This window comes from Nesoenas mayeri (assembly GCF_963082525.1).
Source record: "Nesoenas mayeri genome assembly, chromosome: 9".
Taxonomy (NCBI): domain Eukaryota; kingdom Metazoa; phylum Chordata; class Aves; order Columbiformes; family Columbidae; genus Nesoenas; species Nesoenas mayeri.
The window spans coordinates 21,835,278-21,856,452 of record NC_137557.1 but is presented as its reverse complement, the minus strand read 5'-3'; the positions used below and the strand labels follow the sequence as shown (position 1 = coordinate 21,856,452).

The 21,175-nt window shown below is 36.1% G+C and overlaps 1 protein-coding gene across 1 annotated transcript; it reads left to right on the top strand.

Moving 5' to 3' along the window:
* Positions 1 to 202: 202 nt before the first annotated feature.
* On the top strand, positions 203 to 9,081 carry RBP2 (retinol binding protein 2; the record flags this gene model as incomplete). The annotated part of the gene is made up of 4 exons (XM_080349931.1): positions 203 to 275; positions 4,099 to 4,277; positions 7,283 to 7,384; positions 9,028 to 9,081. 4 exons carry the CDS (start codon positions 203 to 205, stop codon positions 9,079 to 9,081), a joined length of 408 nt encoding a protein of 135 aa, XP_080206057.1.
* Between the last annotated feature and the right edge of the window lie 12,094 nt (positions 9,082 to 21,175).

The window sequence follows — 21,175 nt, the reverse complement described above, 5'->3', positions numbered from 1 at the left end:
TGACTGCCAGCTGTTCAGCTGAACTTTGTTAATGAAGGCAAGGTTTTCTAAGGTTATCACTCTGACCCTTAAACTGTATTACCTAGAAAACCATAAACCTTATAAAAAAAAAGATATGAAAAGGTTTATAAAGCATTCCCTTAGCAGATCCTGTTTCTAGCCTCACATTTTGATCTGAAGTTGGTTTTAAGCTCTTGCCACCATGCCTGCTGATTTCAATGGAACGTGGGAAATGGAAAGCAATGAAAACTTTGAAGGCCTCATGGTTGCTTTAGGTAAATGAAAAAATATTATCTATATAGCGATAAAGAGAAAGTGTTTCAATTATAAGTAAGATCCTTCTAAAAATTAATTAGACTATTTCTATAATGTGTGTTGTGGCATAAGGGTTTCTGCTAATTACATGAAAAATCAAGTAACTGTAATGTACTTAGAATTAGAATGATCTAAGTATGTAGGCAAGAGAAGACTTGTAGCCAAATATAATAGTGTTTATTTAATTAAATGAAAAAACAGATACAGATGGATTAAAAAAAAATAGGCTGTCAGATACAGAATCTCTGTTTTTATTCCTGGTATATACTTGCTGTAACAGTCACACCACAACTTGGTTGGCTGTGTTAAAGAACAATAGAATATTTTATATCACTAAAGCAACAATAGTGTTTAGTACTTAATTAGTGCTTTGAACTAGTAGAAATTGCGTGCATCAATTGCATGGCAAAGGCAATAAAAGCCTTTAAAAGCCTTAAAAGATAAATGGGCAGATACTGTGGGAGTCATCCTTACACATCAAGGAGACTTAGGTCACAGGAGTTCTTAAACATGTGTTTACATGGTTAAGTAAGCTTCATTTCACTTGGCTACGGCCATCATTAATGACAATGATATATACCTGCAAAAAGAGATGTTCTGCTCTTTAGGCAACTTTCTTTTACTGCTTTGTTAGCCTCTTTATCATTACTAGGCCTGTTAGCTACACTTTGTGTATCCAATGTATTAGATATTAGGCATAGTGTTTGTAGATGCTAGAATGCCAAAACACTGTTAAATGAATGCAAGAAATATCCTTGTCAGTTCACATCAAGATCAAGTTTATGTTGTTTGTATTTATTTTTCCCCACACTGACAGACTCAATTTTTGTAATGACTGGATATAATTTTATGAGAAAAATGTCTTCTTTCACTGCACCTATTACTTCCAATATAAATTGCCTTTCAAGGATTTTCATTCTCGTAAAGGCATAAATCTTTTGCTCTAGGTCATTATGATTATGCAAGTAGTGTGCAGGAAATCCTTCCTCTACTTAGGTTAGCAGAGATGCAGATCTTTAATTTGCTGAAAAGAAGAAATAATAGAACACATCAGCACTTCTCAATAATTTCTTCAGTACACCCTGAACTGGCATTGAAAGAATAGTTAGCACCTTTCCACCACTGCAATAATATAGCTGCATTCCAAAACCACCAAAAAGTATGGGAGTTAGATTTATACATGCATGAGAAGTGTAATATTTAGGATCAGGAATCTTCTCCCAACTCTACTACATCACAGATGAAGGGCATAAAGGACTATTGTTTCCTTACCCCACAAGATGTCTATGAAACTTACACAAGAAAAGTACTCATTAGAGTTGGTAATTTCACCTAGATTGGAAGAGTCTGTCTGGTTCTGAATCATAAATTAGCATGTGGCAAAAATCAAACCTGTATTGGATTTTAATGCTTACAATTGATAGCCCTTACGGGCCGAACTGGACCTATGTACTGCTCATTCCCAGACATATCAGTGCTTTCTATCTAGTGGCCATTCACTTCTATATTCTGTTCAGCATTTGCTCTTGTCTGCCTTTCCACTGTAGCTGACACCTCTGTAAAAATGATGCTGATGTGCGAGAGCTTTTTCAGGTCAAACTGCCTTGTACTTTTCATCAGCCATCGAGATCAGACTTGTGGTTTCTTGTGTTTTTTTCAAAAGGTGTTGAGTCAAATTAATGAAGATCTAAACAACTTGTTTGCTCAGATTCCAAAACAGTTGCTTGTAAAGACGCCAATTGTAAAAACTTTCTGATAAGATTTTAAAACTACTTTCCCAATAAGAATGCCAGCAACTGGTTGGGACAAAAGAACTGTTTGCACAAGTTGTCTGGATATGGCCCTTCATAAGTACATAAGGACTTTTGTAGATATCTGCATATATATACTATAAGTTACACTAATCAACAACTTCCAATGACTTAGCAAAAAAAATGAATATTGACAACAATGCAAAGATGCATATGTCTATCAGTGATTCTCAGAATGGAAAAAAATTACATCAAAACAGTGAAAATATATTGTTCTGCTCTGTTTCTCACAATTCCACATGTAGTTAATATTTTAAGTATTAAAGTGCTCATGTTCAAAGCACACTGAGGTTTGGTTGTTGTTCTTTATTCATCCATCCTTCTAATAAATGCATACACATTTCTATGCTTTAATTAAAGAATAGTTTTGCCCTTTAAGCCAGAAACTTTGATTTTATCATAAACATGTTACAAAGTGTTTTAATTTACTATAATAGAACACTATATCATTTTTATTGCTTGTGTTGTCCAAAATGCAGTTATGAAAACTATGCTTTAATAAAACCTCCCCTGATTTTTCTCCAGGAGATACAAGGCTAATATATTAGTCAGAAACAGCATTTCTTTAGAAGTCTAGACATTTTTTTTCCTCAGAGAGAACTGAATTTTATGTTACCTGGCTATAAATCAGACTCAGAGATACCTTTAACCCACCACAGCAGATAAAATATACCCAAGAAGTCTTGAATATAAATACTGAACAAGAGCGTTATTTCCCATGTTAAAAAATCACCATTTTTTTCAAGCCAATTCTCTAACTCAACTCAATTAGTATTTCACAAGTAGTATATTGAATCTAGCAAAAAAAAAAAGTGCTCCATTAGTATGTGGCACTGCTGAGCTGACAATGATTAACTCACATGTGAAAGCAGTAAAGGGTGGCTAACAAACCCAAACCGTGCTTCAATCTCTTGCAGAAGCATGTGAGATTATTTCATTTGCATACAGCACTATAACAAGATTCACTGCCAGCTGGTCAGAAATATTTATTACAGATGGTAAGGCAGCTGGCATTAGGTGGATTGTCTGGGGCAAAGTGTCATCATGGCAATATATATTCTCCTTTTGATAACTTTCAATGCATTCAGTTGCAAGCAGTTGTTTACATTATAATGTTAGTCTTCATGAACAAAATAAGGATGTTAAGAAGGTCAGTACTGCATAAAATGTTGACAGAATATTAAACAGGAACTGTCAAATGCTGTAGTTTGATACTTCTTTGACTTTGAATTTGTCTCCTTTTAACAGCTAAGCTACAATTCATTTCTGTGTCTAACAAAAACAGGCTTTTATTTGACTTTTTATTTTTTATTCATTAGTATAATTTCCGTTATTTTAAAATTAATTAATTAACCTCTTGCATATTCCCACATCATAAAATGAACATGCCAAAATCCCTAACATACTTATTTTCTGAAAAGGAATATTATTCCAAGACTTATTTTCGGTGTGGCCAACATTTGTAACCCAGCAAGGACCAAGAGCTACATAATTTACAGTACTTGCTTAGAAAGGGGAATGGCTCCCAGGCCTAAGATGATAATTGTGCTCCTGGCATCCCGCAGCTTCATGTGTGAGTGAGGCCAAAAAGACAATGTCAGTCTTAATAACCTCCATTGTCCCTAAAAAAAGAAGGAAATTGGGTGATTTAATGTGCCCGCATCTATGCACCACTGGTTGTACATTGTAGCTCTGCTCACAGCATTCCCACAGATATCCTGTTAATAACTAACTTTGCAATCAGTGGAAGATCCTCAAATTGAAAGTCTACTTGCAAACACAAGGTGATTTTTATTTGAAATTATCTTTTTCTCTGCAAAATGTTGCAGGAAAAACATCACTTGTGGAACTATGTTCCACATAAAATGCTTGGGCTATTTTATTGTGTGTAAAAACAAGTGCTGTAGTTTATTATTTTTGGTAACAAATATTAGAATTTTCATTGTGATGCTCTCTTTCTATTTTTTGGCAGATATTGATTTTGCAACTCGTAAGATTGCAAAACACTTGAAACAAACAAAGGAGATTATTCAAGATGGAGATAATTTCAAAACAAAAACACTCAGTACTTTCAGAAACTATGAAGTGAATTACACTGTGGGAGTGGAGTTTGAAGAACACACCAAAGGACTGGATAACCGAGTGGTAAAGGTAAAAGCTTGGTACCTGGTATCTGTTTACACTACAGCACCAGGAGTGAGCAGTTCCAAAAATCAGCTGAATACATTAAAAAAAAAAAAAAAAAATGCAAACATTAGAGGATTTGTATAAAGCAGAAATAATTTGAATCTTGAGACAGTTTTCTTTCCTGATACAAGCTTTTGTTATAAATGCAAATCAGGATGATTACTCATATACGTGAGGAGAATCATTAACTACATGTTCTTCCAGTAGGGGATTGTTCCAGCTTTTCTATGATATACCTTTATGTATTTAGAAAGTAGCAAAACTGTATTTTTACCTATGCATCTTCCTTAATGAAACCATAAATTCAGTCCTTTGAATTTAGGTCTTTCTCTGTGTCAATTTACATTTTCAGTTCTGAATGGTTGGGTTCACACTGTATTTTTAATCTGAGCCTGCTCAACCTCCATTAGACAGTTCAATAGTTGGACACTGCACTCAGCTACGAATCTTAAGGGACCTTTGGGAAGGGACAATAAAAAATTGTGAGCCAAAGGTACCACTGACAGGGGTGGCAGGCCCACTGGCAGGGGCAGACAGGCAAAGAGGCCCAGCAGCACATGCTTTAGTATCTTTAGGATTACAGGAGTAACCTGAGCTCAAAATTCCGCTGGGAAACTGTGGGCATAGGTTCAGACACCTTTTGGTGAGATAGTGGAGAACCAACATTTAGATCAAGGACCACGTTGTGTGTCAGCCCATGCCCTACCTCCTGACACAGACAGAGTCAACTAATACATTTGTTCCTGTGAGGCTTTCAAACAAGGCTGTATCTGGGAAGTCAGCGAGGAAAAGAATGCAGACGAGCACTAATTAAATTCACTTACTGAATTCAGCTTCATGTTTCTGTGTCAATACTGCTTCTGTTTTACTCTCCTCTCACCTCTAAAATACTTAAGCAAGATTTTCAAAGGTAGAAAGGCCAGTAGATCTCAAATTTCCATAGTCTATCCCCTGTATAGTCTAGCTAATCTTGCATCACTTGCCCCTCTTTGTCATCATTCCCTGAATCTACTCCTATTGACTGTTCTGCCAATTACCACAGTTTTATTCTTCCACTCAGCTCTGAGCTCTCTTGCGCTTCTCCAAACATACACTGTCCTGTCCATCAGTATCTTCCCAATAAACAGTTTTCAGAACTTGTTGCCAAACTCTGCAAAGCTGAAAAGCTCATTATCAACAAGACCTGTTTTGTTTTGGCAATTTCCACAGGAAATTGGCAGCATAAAGGACATGTTTACATTTGAACTCACATCATCCTTCACTGGAGTGGCACAAATTTAACAGAAGACTGTTTATTTACAATAGATCACTTTTCATTCTCAAACTAACTTTGTGCAGTGTAATTCCTATGACTTCTTCCAAACTATTTTTCATTCACAGCACTGCAAGCCATCAAATAATAAGACCCAGGATCATGAATATCCCTATCTATAATTTTCCTTCCCATCACTTTCTCCAGTGAGCACTCAGTTATACATATTCCTGTGACAGAGTTCATGCTTTAAAACATTACTCCCACACCCCTTTAGATCAGTGGAAAGCATTACTAAGGATCTAAGGACTCATTAGTTGCCTAATAAATCCATAGACTAATGCTCCTCTAGTGCTCTTCACCACTCTCAAAGCCATTGCCTTTCTGTGGAAAATCCTTTCACTTGCAGACACTCCTCTTCATTATCTGGAGGGAGGGAGGGAGGGAGGGAAGAAGGAAGGCAGGAAGGAAACACAGCTTGTACAATTACAACCCTACCTGATGTAATAATTTTGGTCTAATATTATTTTCTAAACAAATTATATTATTTGTTTCTGACAAGAGGAGAAGGAAAAAGGAATCGTGTCTTGCTCTAAAAGAGTTTTCTGGTCATTTTATTAACAAAACAATGCCTCAAACACATTGAAGTCATTGAAGTTAATTGAAGGTGCTAAAAGTGCCAGGTAACATTTAAATGTAAAGAGGGTATGGATAATTTAAAGAGCATGTAGCTTAAAAATTCCGTAAATAAGAAAGAGGTTGACTGAAATAGAATTAGTTTTGTCTCATTATTAATAGAAATCCCTCTCATAAGAGAAATAAATCATCCAGGGCTGAACTAGAAAATGAATTAAACTCCCAGTACTCTTAGAGCTTTTTAATAACTGAACTTATACTGACTGTAAGCGGTCTCTGATGAGGATTTGCCTATGATACATGGCTAAATGTCTCCCTAAAGTACAATGGTTCAATTCTAGAACAATTCAAACAAAGCTGCTTTGAATGTACTCTAGTGTATCTGACTAGAGAATTTAGCTTGTAAAGAGAACTTTTTATTACAGATATGGTGACCCTGCACCTGGGCAAGAATCAGCATACCTGATACCCCATTTATTAGTGACAGACTCTGAATCACACCAAATCATGTTTGAAGGTGGAAGGGGCCTCTTGAGATCACCTAGTGCAACCCCCCTGCTCAGGCAGGGTCAGCCAGACCACATTGTCCAGCTTATGATCATATATCTCTTCAAAGATCTTTCATGAAAGTGCTTGAAAATAAATCAATAAATTTATTGTATAAGATAATATTAACATACACTTCATCTTGCTATTTTATGCAGAGCTAGGAAAGGTGTCAGCATGGCACATGTTAGTATAAGCACCCAGGTCTTCACTCATGAAACCTTACAAAAAGGCAAGAAAGGAAAAATACAATTTGTATGACTTGCACAAGTATCTGTTAATTCTCTCAGTAATTTGCTGGTTAGTATGAACACTTTATATTCATGTACATGAATAAATACATGGAAACGACAACAAAGCAATGTAAAAGCTTCACATCAAAATACCTATTAAAGGTTTAGGTTGCTTTTTTGGGAGGAAGATGGGGAATGGTAGGAAGCAACTGCAATAGTATCTTCTCATTGCTTGATTGAGATTATTTTCATGTATTCATGAACTTGTTAACATATCAGAGTTAATTATCTGATTCTTGCAGACACTAGTGACCTGGGATGGTGACAAACTGGTATGTGTTCAGCAAGGTGAAAAGAAAAACAGGGGCTGGAAGCACTGGATTGAAGGGGACATACTGCATCTGGTAAGGGCAGCTGTACAGACACACAGCACATAATGGAGACTGCAACCAAGTATGGGTTTCCATTTCAAAGGGCTTGTTACTTGTTCTGGTTAGAATGGTCTTTATTTAGACAGCTCTGATCTCCAAACTATAGCGGAATGTCCCCTCTGCTATGACTTGGGAATGTTCAGTTTCTTTCCACCTGCTCACAATTAGGTCACAACCCTGCCTTGTTTTTTTTCCTCCAGTCCACTGCCCTCCAGCTATTAACCCTTCTTGTTACATTGCACTGCTAACATCATCTAGTTCTTACATAATCACTGGTAGGAAAGAAAAACAAACAAACAAACAAAAAACCAACCACCACCACACAGTATGGGACAGACTGCAAGAAAAATATTAATTTTAGTCCTGAAAGAAGTATTGTGAAGCTCTAATACATATCAGAAACCTCTGGATGCTCAAGAGGATCCTTCAAACAACCTACACGGCGATTATTTTGTGCTTGTACAGTAAAAATTCAAAACATTCATACATCTGAGTTAGTAAGCTGAAGCCCAAAGACAAATGATCCGAGACCAAGAGATGCCAGAAGTGCCTGTGCAGGAAATAAGCAGCCAGTGAAGTCCAGAAAGATTTAAAAATAGTAGATACACAGAGATAATGATTCCAGAATTTCTTGGGAAAGCAATCAAGAAATGAGCATTATAATGTTGGATGGTGCAATAGGTGGGTGCAGAAAGATTATGGAGGAGAGCTTATTTTTCTGTCTCATGATTTGCATCTAGATATCTACTCCTTGTAGAGTTGACCCTACAGATTGTTTCAAGTCCACATGCTTGAAAGGTCAAACCAATGAATTAAAAACCACTATTTTCCACTGTCTAGTGGAAAACTGTCAAGTACACTGTCAACTGCCAACTGTCTAGTACACTTTTTAGACTCTATTTTAACATGTATTTTAACATAGACTGATTCAACAAAGGTTCTACATGCTGACACCAGGGTTCAGGCTAAGAATGATGGAAAGAGAGAGACCAAGTAGATTAATACTACAGTCTTCAGAAACTCTACTGCATGTTTGGCCAATTTCTGGCCAAAAAGCCAGCTTCAGCTTGCTTCCAAGTCCTGTTTGGCACAGGAATGCTGGCTAATCAGAAGACTAACAAAAGGGATGGTTGGTTGCAATGCTGGGCAAAAATGGTGTATTGTTCTGGCCCCTCAAAAAAGGCTGGGCACATCTCTGAAGCAAATGTCCTCACTTTTTTAAAGCCTCCTCTATTTTTTTTTACTTCCTTGTTTCATCACTTCTCATGAACGATGAGGTAATGTGAATCATAAACTATTACAGTACATTGTTTTTATAAGAAAGCATGAAAAAGCCTTGCATTAAACAACAATTTTTTATACATTTTTCATGTTTATTTTTCTGAGACCTCAATTCAAGTATCAAAATCTAATTAATGCAAGATATATTGCATGGCTGCTGATTGGGTACATATCACAGACTATTCTTTCTGTTCTCTATTTAAGCATATTTAAGCATATTATTATTTAAGCATATCTCTTCCTTGCAGTGGCTCAGTTGTAGTAATTTCTGGTGGGATCTGCTGTATATGCAAAATACAACTCCTATATACTTACCAATTGTTTTAATACTGTAGGAACTGACATGTGAAGACCAGGTGTGCCATCAGACATTTAGGAAGAAAAAATAAAATTGATCAGAAAGCCACCCAGATCTTCATCACACTATTATGCTGTTATATTTTGTCTAAAAAGAAGAACCAAGCCAGCTTTGCAATAATTCCTTGACACTACTATGTGAATGTATTTTGTGCCTGTTTATGGAAACAAACAAGTTTTATGGAAATAACATCAAACAGTTGCAAACATTGTCAATTCCTTTGTCTTCAGTCTGGAGTTAAATAAAAGTAACTGTATTTCAAATAATGCTTTCCTACATCTTTGTATTCATTTCCAGAGGAATGTCCTTTAGCAACAGTTGAAAATTAACAGCCACAATTATCTCAAACACAGTATATCTCTCCACAGTGTTGTAATATCCTAATATATTTGGATGACTGAGTAAAATTGGACATTCATTGGACTGTTTCTATTTAATTTAGTCCTGCATCACTAAGTCCACACTTTCAGGTAACAGAATGGCTCACTGAAAATGAAAAGCAGCCTTTAACATCTAGGTTATTCATTTGAATTTGGCCCAGGTCTATAGCTGCTAGTAGTTATCACTTGATAAATGTTTCATGGCCAATGTGAAATGCTGTAGCTCCTTAATACTGTCCTAAAGTGGATCAGTGGCAATGCCGCTAACTTCCAGTTAGAACTGGCAACCTACAAATAATCCCAGCAGAGAAGTTTGCTGTTTGAAGCAAACTTTACATTCAAGAGTTGCTCCGTGATGCAAAAACTAAGGCATACTTATGGGTATAACAGGAAAACTGCAGAGCATACACAGACTGTATGTACCCCGTGCATAGAATACCCAGCATGATGCAGTCTTCACCTTGTACCTACCTTTCAGAGATTTTAAAAATAAAAGTCATTTCCATACAACTCTCCTCAGTTTTATTTAGGGTTTTTCAAAAGAATTCAAGTTATTTGCTAAAGGCAAATGTACGTTAACCATGGATGGTGAGCACTACTTCAGTAGATGGAAACTGAAATTATTCAATAAAATCTGTGCACACATTCACAGAACTGAAGAAGGACTTGTATGCCCAAAAGCTCATCTATTTTTTCCCAACTATGTGAATTAATCTAATAAAATTTACTGTCTTTCCTACAACCTTGCCTTGCATATACATAAACTTTCACAGAAACTGTCACCATTTCATTTCCCTCTTGTCCATATGCCCCATCTTCTGTTTAGTATGGGAGGAGTGGAAATTCACTAAACAGATCAGTGGTAAGGAAATAGGAGAAAAGATGTGGAAAAAAACTTTGCAGAAATGGAGGACCATATGCTTTCTCTCCATCCCCACCTGCTACTGAGCCTACTCACTGTCAATAGCTCAGAATAGGAGTGAGACAGTCTCCCAGCTGAAAACAAGATTACGTCTGCAAAAACCCGAATCTGATTAATATGTCACTAATACGTACATGGCCATGGGCAAATAAGTGCGTATATAGGGATATTTGTATAAATTGGACTTTGCTTCTCCTGATAAAAGGTGACCTGGTATCAAACTTCCTGAGCACTTCACCTGAGCAAAGGTCTAATGTCAGTTCACATTGAAGAAACTGCATTTGGACTTGGTAAATTCCTTATTTTTTCTTATTCAGCCCTGTCCTGGACTTTCCAGTAGAAACATATTTAATTCATGTTTCTAAGTCTCTGCTAGTTATTAGGCTAAGAAGTACCACAGTTCATTAAGCTTTCAAAATGTTATCAGAACAAAGTAATCACTAGAAAACAAAATGTGCATGTTTTAGTCAGTGACATTTCTCTCAGCTGCTTCTTGCCAAGAGTAAGCCTGCACAATGCAGGGCTTCATAGCTTCACACCAAATCATAAAACAAAGAAAAAGCTTTCATCTATCACAAAGAACTGTCATTAATTCACAAATTATGAGTTTGAAGTCAGAAAGCAAGCATTCTTCAATTGATTCCTTGTTATGCTTACTAGTTTTATCTAATGGATATGGTTGAGAAGTAAATTAAGTAGGCAACTGGGCACTTGAGTAGACTTTGATTAGGAGAAAACTGGATCTGGCCCTATTTTTTGAAAATTTTAGAAATGAAAATTCCAGACTTTTGAACAGGGAGTGAGAAAATGTGCAAGATTTTTACATGCCAAAACAACATTTTCTTCCTGCACCTACTGATATGCAAGAACTTGCACACCTTTTACAACTGTATGCACAGCATTGGAGACAGAGGAGATATTAATTATGTTGCATTATAATTACTTCCAAAGGTATACTTGTTTGTATCATATCTGTGATGTTAGGTTGGTCTCTAAGCTATACAAAGTACCTTGTCTCCTTGTCAGTAGATTAAATACTTGCACTGGAGGAATGGACCTAACTGGTAAATCAGAGAATGTTCATTCACATTTTTTCAGCCCTTTGGCATGCGATGCCGTCTCAGCTGTTTTGAAGGTTTACCATTTGCATTGATTCTTTTCCTCTTAGAGAATATTACTCAAATGCAGCTAACAGGAAGGGAACTTAACAGCAACATTCTGATCAAGAAGACAGAAAAGCCTGTACAAAAGCACTTCCTAGTGAGTACAGTACTGGGCAAAGATTCAGTACCATTACCTGTCACTGGACTTTTCAAATGACAATGACAAAGCTATGTGTAAGAAATGGTTATGCTGGGATTTCTAAAAATCCTCTGCGGTGAGCCCATTTTTCTCCCTAAAAGTCAGCTAGCATTTTCTTATCAACTGTTAAAAGAAGAAAGCAACACTGCAGGCAAATGCTGTAGAAGAGTGATGTAAATTCTCCTACCACTAATGTTCTGTGGTTAGTCCCTAAGATGCTGTCTTTCTATTCAGCTCTGAAGGGTCACCTAGGTACTATGTACACAGAATGACTTTCGAAATTTCCATGAATATCCTGTGCATTCTGCTGATCTGCTGCTTGTAAAAGATGTCTACTCCACTGCCATCTGGCAAAAAGTCTGAGGTTTCTAAATCAGCATATACTTAACGATTCGATGAGGACAAAAAAAAATCATATACACACAAAAGTTGTTTAATTACATCTGTTTGCATTCCTTTTAAATAAGGGTGTGTATTTTGCCTTAATTGAGAGAGATTAATAGAAAGGATTTATTTGGAAGGTTTTTTTCTAAATAGAATACATACTTTCAGGTTGAATTTGTGGTTGATTTGGAGGGCAGAGGTTGCAGATATTTTAAATTCAGCTTGGTGATTACACTTGTTATGCAGATGGTGAAGATTAGAAGAAATCATTTTGTGAAAATGTGATTTAAAATAAAATTAACCAGACATGCTTTTCAATAGCTGAAAAAAAAAAAAAAGCCAGTTATTCTCTAAATATCACACTTGTTTTAATTATATCTCACACTACAGTTCTTCAGTCATCATTAAATAGAAACGGGAATGCAACAGACGACAGGATATATTCCAGAGTTCTTAGAGGTGGAGGAATCCATTAAAAGATTAGGAGCTTTGCCTTACGTGACAGCAAACAGAGACACCTCTTGCCATAAGAACACAAACATGAAAGGCTGCTGCTAAAGGAATGAGGACACACTGACATCCATGGTGGGAAAAGAAAGACAGGGCAAGAAGTAACAGACTTAAATTGCAACAGGGAAACTTCAGGTGGACATTGGGCAACAACTCTATGCTCAAAAGATAATGAAGGGCTGGAAGAGGCTGGCAGATGAGCTTGTGGAGTCTCTGTGGTCCAACCATAGTAACCACTTTCATCAACAAATCAAGCCAAGTCTTTCATTGTATCTGTAGCAATAGTTGGCAAAAAAAGACTGCCAGAAAGATCTCAAGGATATTATATTCTTAATGTTTTTATGAAAAAAAAAAAAAAAAAGCCAAACAGAGTACCTGCAGTAATAGAAAGGCTACAGCATAAACTCATGTTTACCAAGACCCAGAAACAAGTCGGAAGAACCACTGAAAATTCTCTTTACCTATTTTCATGTTGCTATACTTTGGATTCCTGCTGGCTTTAGTTTAGGTAACAGTCTATCATAGAAAGGCTTTCTGAAAATCAGATAAACCCTTCACAAAGGATTTTCCTGTAAAATTAGTTATGACTTCAGAAATAAACCATGGCATGAAAGTTAAATAGAAAGCCTCCCTGTGAAAACTGCAGAGGGCATTCCTTTGAACTGCTTCTAAAATGTAGCACCCTCTCCTGCCTTTCGTCACTACACTCAGAGTATTTTCCTATAGTTTTTAAATGCTTTTGTTTGTATGTTTTCTGTCACCTTGATTTCATTCCAAGCAAAAAGACTCTCTAAGATCTAACAGTTCTACAAGTTTATGTGAAAATTAACGGCCAGATAGAAAGCTTTCAGTAAAAGACAGGCTACAGGGTATACTCATGTTTACCAGAAAAATCACTTGGGATAAAAACCCAATAAATGCCTGTAACCATGGAAAATCTTTGGCTGGAGTTTGTGTCTTGTTGCCAATGAATTCAGTCATGAGATAAAATCCATAGGGAACCAAGCTTCAGTAGTTCTGCTGCTCACAGTAGTACTTGTTTTATTGACTACCTTATAATATTTAATATTTTTACTGCTTACTCAATTCTCTGATTTGTCTTTTTCTGGCTATCTATCTCTAGTATCTGATCACTTGTTTTCTTTTAAAATTTGCTCATCTCTTCCTACACGTGCAGAGGGAAAAAGAACTTGAAGAACTGAAGAATAAGTATATGTTTTTCCTGGTGGAGGAGCCCTAAAGCAAAAGATAGCTTAAATTTTCTCGTGTCCAGACTAAAGCAATGTTTTTCTAAATTGACATCCAATGCGGTAGTCATAAAAGCTAACTGAATACTTTAGTATATCTTTTCAACACCTTGATTCATTGATTGAAAAATACCATGTTCCATGGTCATACCTTCTAGCTTGATCAGAGAAAGGTTATTTAGCCTTTGTCACAAAAACGAGTCTTAGTAAAATTCAGTTGGTGTGACAAGTAAGCCAACAGTGTATTCTTGAAATACATAATTTTATCTTTTTTTTTTTTTTATACCCGTTTAATCAGTTTTTAACTTCTGAAATTATAAGGGCCTCTAACTGTAGATTGGAGCTGGGTTTGAAAGTAGTTCTACTTAAGTCAGAGTACTGCTATGCTGTCATTTATTCCTTTCAGCCAGATCAGATCCTGAGTCAGGTCATACATATCTACTGATGACACAGACTATAGATGCTGAAGCTGCAGAATTTAATGTATTCAAAGTAGCAGTGTCAGAAAAATGTGTATTACTAGTCACTGTTATTGATATCTGCTTCAAAGTTTCAACAACAAAATAATGCAATAAGTTTCCTGAATGTATAGTAACAAGGCTTTTAAGTTTAATATTTTTCAGTTCACTTAGATGTTCAAAATATGCAACTAAAAATAAAAGCATGTGACATATGGCAATTTTTTCTGTTATCTCAAAAAAATATTTGAGAATTTACATTTATTTATATAGATATATATCACATTGTATTTTTTAAAATAAATCACTAACAACCTATCAAATTAGACTGTCATTTTCTAAATATTTTTGAGAAGCCCATATCAGTAAAACAGTCAGGAATAACACCTGGAAGATGAGCTTTACTGGTTAGAGGATTAAGGCAGCGTTGAATGGCTCCCTTTGTGAAATAACAGCCTTGGTTCTCTAAAAACACAGATTGCGCTTTGCTACTAATGGGCGCCTTGAGTGGCATTACAGCAAATTGCTTTCCTTGATGGCATAAACTGAATACACAGAAAACACGAACACTTAGTTAAAATGTTAGCACATCAAAAGTCACTAAAGGAAAATAACTGTTTTCCAGAGAAGGGCTTTGTGTGATCATAATTGAACTATTTCTGTTTTAGTGAACTTGTGCCATTTAAAACAGGCAGCAGTACCAGATTTTTCTAGTGCCATACAGATTGCAGAGTCATTCTGCAGCAGAGCAAAATGAACATTGACTGTGATGGCAGGAATAAATTAAATGTTGGCCATCGGGCTGCAGGATCCAGTGTGGTCCCCAATGGAAGTCTAGGCAGCTCCAGCCCTTGCTCCCATTTGGACTCCCAGATACAGCATCTACTCATAGCAACAGGCTTATCAGACTGTTCATGTTACAACTCTTCCTACCAGACTTACCTCTCTTAGCTTGTATTGTACCTGAACTATGAGAATCTACAGGAGCAATACAGTACTGTGAGAGGGTCATATTTATCAGATGATCTCATACCAACTGTCTGAACTTGTTCCATGGAATAAGTTAACTCAAATGAATTGCAAAGCATATATTAATATAGTAGTTTAAACCTCTGTAATGTTCCATTGACACAGCATGAAGCGTAAGGCAATGAAGATTCTGGCACTTGAGCTCAGACTTGGGTTTACAGGTTTTCATAACCTGTCTTTTCACAAGGATAAATCTCTATGTTCTGTTGATACAATTTATGTTTGTCTTTTGTTTCAAATAAGAAAGTCAATCCTTCCCAAAGTCATAAATAAAGAAAAAAAATCTGTTTGGCTTACTGTAGATCTCAATATAAACAAACTATAAGTAAAGCTGTGCATGGAAACACTATAATAACTTATCAGGTATGTGTTTTTATTTATAAAGTATATGACAGAACTCTGTGGCTGTCCTAGGGCAAATAATTTAAATAAAATGAGACATAGAACATATTAGGAATCTTCCAATGAAAAGCAGAACATATTTTGGCACCCTGGAATACATTTTAAAAGGCATAAATAATCCACCTCTCACTGCAAATTTACTTCCTAATTGAAGTAGACACACTAATATTCTTTCATAGAGTAAATCAGTATCACTCTCTTGGATATAACAGCAGCTCAACAACTTATCTAACAATATGGGTCCACAAAATATTTAAAATGTTCATAGTCCTTTGCCTAGATTACCAACGATAGTAACAATCAAAACTACTAAATATATACACTCTGAATATAATTCTGCAGTCACACATGTATAAAGTTTCACACAGAACAGTCAGTTCACTTTAAGCAGTTTACAGTTCAGATCACTTTCTCAAATATTAGATCAATGCTAGAGCATTTGGGCTGCATGTTGTAGTTGTTTTCTGGATTTCACTTGGACTGAAGAATGAAATACAGAAACTGGTCTCAGACTGTTGAAAGATTATAACTTATCCTTCTTTCCTGACCACTCCATTAGATTTTGGTAATGAAAACCATTACTACTCCTATCCTTTCCTGTCAGCTGCATCAGCAGTAATTAATCTCCACTGACTGAAGAGCATAAAGGTAGCCTGGTGCTTTTATCACCATTTTCCTCCCGCATTACAATGATTATGTATCAAAAAAGATGCCAGAGAACATCTTTAGGTAGAGGAGGATTCAATCTGAGAACTACTATACCTAGTTCAATGCCAGGTCTCCTTATCTGCCAGTATTAGAGAGGGGGAAAATAATCTTGGTTTATGTAGCCCTCCTTAATGTGTAAGATTGTAACCATGTCCCTGTACAGTGAAATGAGCTGCAAAGTATAGCACACCCGTCCCATTGAACGCATGATGTAGGTAAGCTTTCTTAAATACTTAATACTAATATGGTCCATGGCACTTTACAAAGTTACTTGAAGCCACAGAAGAATTTACAGCATCTTCTCTGAAGACAAATGTTTTAATTTAGTTATTATTATTTTAGAAGACAATTTATATAATGACATTTTTAATAAAAATTAGTAATACAAGAAACATTTTTTCTATGCTATCATTTTCAGTATAGAAAAATTTCCTCAAAAGTCTGGTCTACGCTGCCAAAGGCTTATTGCCAGAAACTTTCTTTTGTCACTAAAAGTATAAATACAAATCTAATGTAAGCTAGTAAAGCCCAGTTTTTGTCTTGTCCAAGTTGAATCTACTTTCCCAGACAACAGAATTCTGTCAGCCAACACAGAATCACCAAAAATGCTGCTGACAATATAACACTGGCTCCTAGTGTTATTTTATATAAGGTCCCAGCTTCTGATTGCAGTCAGAGCCAGTATTCTGAGTCCCAACTCTGAGAAGCCCCTCGAACAACTCCATCACTAATTTCTACTACATTTAACACCACAATATTCATCGGCTGTCATTAAATACTTCACATAAAAATCCAGATACCATTTTTGTTAAAGCCTGTTTTTAAATAATTCAAAAGTTTCAAACAGTGAACAGCATCTCTTCCAGTTACGAACCCATCTAATGAGGCTGGATTTTGTCAGCACAACAAATGTGTGTACATTTTACAAATGTGAGTACATATTATTAAATGGGTACAGTTATGCCAGAATTAAAATGCTTTACTAAAGTATAGTTTGTTCCCCTCCTCCACCCTCCTGGTAAGGAAAAATGTGCATCAAATGAACACATTTATACAAGTGCTTATCCACATCCGCTAGATGTCTGTTAATAGATGGATGCCATCCTGACCTGCTTCTACTTTGAAGTTACAGATGTGAAACAGAGGGACGTGGAAAAATAAGCATGAAGAAAGCTGTTTTTAAAAGGGGTTTTGTGCAAGAGAAATGAGTTATCAATATAATAGACGAAAAAATATTACAAAAAAAAAAAAGACATTAACAGGATCAAGGCGCCATCTAGTGGAGAAGATTTTAAACACAGAGGTAAGAGAGGCCTCCTATGGTTTTACTATCTGATACTGACTTTCATGTCCCCTTCACAGACTCAAAACAAAAAATACTGTCACAATTGTAATTGACAAGATGTCTAGTCTAAACTGTATCCCAACTTTACAGGTGCTTTTATTCTGAAGGGATTAAATTCCAACTACATACTAGCCATATATTATTTTAATTTGGACAGCCATATAAAAATATTGCATATCCATTTTTTGATAGAAGAATTCAATGTAACTCTTAATAAACAATATAAAACCATGTATAGGTGATATTATTACTAACTGGAGGGAGGGGGGAAGTTGACTATGCTGTTACTATTGAATTACATATATGTATGTCTGAAAAATTTAATGGTTCAGGTTCTACTAGAAATGGGAAAACAAAAGAAACAGAGCTTGTACAGGACTTGTATATATAAATACATTGTTACATTTGCCTCTGGCAATGCCTGATTTATGTGTGATTATTATAAAAGAACAAGGATAAAATCAAATACAGCTTTCACCACTGACTGCTGTCTTCCATAAATACCCTGGTTTCAGCTGAGATAGAGTTAATTTTCTTCCTAGTAGCTGGCATAGTGCTGTGTTTCGGATTTCGGACAAGAACAATGTTGATAATACACTGATGTTTTAGTTTTTGCTGAGCAGTGACTACAGTAAGTCAAGGACTTTCCAGCTTATACTTCCCTGCCAGAGCAGCAGCTGGGGCTGTACAAGAAGCTGCGAGGGGACACAGCCGTGGCAGCTGACCCCAACTGGCCAAAGGGATAGTCCAGACCATATGACATCATGCTGAACAAATTTGGCCAGTGGGTGGCAGCCACTACCCAGGGATTGGCTGGGCATCGATCTCTGGGTGATGAGCAATTGCATTTTGCATCACTTGTTTTATCATCATTATTATTATTTTCCCTTCCTTTTCTCTCCTATTAAATTGTCTATATCTCAACCCACAAGTTTTACCTTTTTTCTGATTCTTAACCATGATCCCACTGGGGATGGAGTGAGGGAATAGCTGCCTCCTAGGTTAAACCAAAGCAACAAATAACTTGTCACTGTGTCATTGTGAAGAAAAAGTGCCAACTACAAAGATGTACTTTCAGCGCCACAGACATGCCATACAGTTCTGTGACTGCTAATTGTTTGAACTGCAATGCAAACTGAGAAAGCATCTAACTGTGCAGCTCAAATTACAAAGATACAGTGGTCTTAACATTTCAAAAAAAACCCTAAAAAACAAAAAACAAAACAACAACAAAACCCCCTACATATTAGTGTTACTGAAAACAAATTAAAAGAAAAAAGTCTCCAACCCCCTGACAAAGCAACTTTCCATTTTTTTCCATTTGACAGGCATATCTTGAAAGAATGGTTCTGGATTACAGCCACATTTGGGGTTTCTAAAAGGTTCTTCTGACACTGCACAAATTAGCATGACCTGAAAGCAAAACGAAATAGCTGGGTTTTGGTTTTATGTGCCTAGCACACCGCAAGCCTGACCTGCATTCGACTGCTATCAAACCATAAACCAAAAAACTACTCATAGCAGAGCCCTAGGTCATGTGGGCTGAGTGCCTAAGCAATAGGATCTTAGTAACAGGAATGACAGCAACTCTTTAACCTCCATTTCCTTCCCTGCATTTGTTGAGAAAATACTCAACTGAAAGATACTGTCTGATATCATTGCAATCCCATAAAAGTAGTTTTAACATCATTATTGTTCCTGTGAAACAGATCCTAATGTAAAATATTTAGACACTAATACCATGCAGTTCATTTTAAGTGAATAAATGTGTTTTGACAGTTTGGTACTGTATTGTTATATACATTGTATATGCAGACATTTACACCAGGGGCTGAAACCTCACCTCTGCATCTGGAAAACACAAAACTGCCTGATCAAGAGAAAACGACAAACTTTGTTCATTCACAAGCTATAGTCAATTATCAGAGCCTGGCTACTAACCTTTCACATTGATTAAGTGTCCATAGTGCTGTTCTTAAATTTCCTTTTATTACCACCTTATATCTAGATAAAAAATGTCTATGTCAACCTTGTCTAACAGTAATAGAAAACAAATGCAGTATTTTCAATTTTCCAGAGTGCTGGCAACACATCATTCTGATGATTGGTAATACTGTTCAATAAATAATTTTTGCAAGCTCATGGAAAACCCAATGCTGAATAATTTCCCAAACACACTTCAACTCTGTGGTCAGCAGTGATAAGGTAATAATATATAATAGTAACTGAAAGTGAAAATAAATGAATACTTTTGTTCTGAAACAATGAATACCTCTATAGAAATTTTTAAGTAGCTATTGAACTGATACTTCTCAGATAAGAAGAAATAATTATATACATTCTCTGGTTTATGCTATCTCAAGACTATATTCAGGGCAAACTAAACTGCTTGCTGAATCAGATCTTAGAAACAGTTTGACAGATGATAGCTTTAAAGAAGAGCAGAGAAAATGGAATAAGTTTATCTGAAGCCTCAAAACTCAATAAAAGAACACTAATACCAACATTCAGCTACAGTGGAAGACATTGTAAATCTGATAAAAAAAGAAATCACATGCTCTAAACTTGGAATACCTGGGATGATATACTGCTGCATTCCAAACCACTTCCGTGGTTTCAAGGCCTGCCCTTTTGACACCAATCTTAATGGAAGTGGAATCATGCCAAAACTGTGACTACAGCCTCCAGAAAATAAAACGCAAAGAAGCAAGTGTTAATAAATCAGAAGCAGTAACAAGCCCCTCAAGATCATTCCTGCTAAGTGATTACATGAACGACATAAAGATAGCACTTATCTAATGAATCAAATGCACTTAAAGAAGCTGTAGCACAAGAGGGTAAGAACTGGAGTCTTTATATTATGTAAAACACTTTCTTCGCTCTCACCGATAACCTTTTATTTTGTCAGAGTTCCCTGCTAATGGACATCTCTCTCCTCATTATTATCATGCAGGTAACTTACTGTGCTATAACAATTAATACTTTTTTTTTTTTTTGCTTAAATTAGGTCCATATCAGATGCTGCTAAAAATATTGGTGATAATCTTGTTGCTGATTTTAACAAAGCTGGTATTTTTTCCTCCCTTAATACCTTTTAAAAAACGACTAAACCTGACACAGGTTCCTTGTTGGTTGAAGACATCTAAGACATCTAATACAAAAAGTTCTAAACTCACATGGCTGAAGCTTGGCAGAATTGTAAGCTGAAAAGGCAGGCCTGTAATGAAAGTGTCAAGCGATATTATTTTAGGTGACTTCAAATATAAAACTTCCAATCCCTTCTTTACATACTGCAGTATCTATTTTCTCTGTATGCACAACATAGATGATTGTACTTGAAGAAACAACCATTTTTTTAAACAGTTTATACACCACCAGGCTGCTACTGGCAGGTTGCAAATTTTGGAGAGGATGAGATTACTTCTTCCTAACATGAAC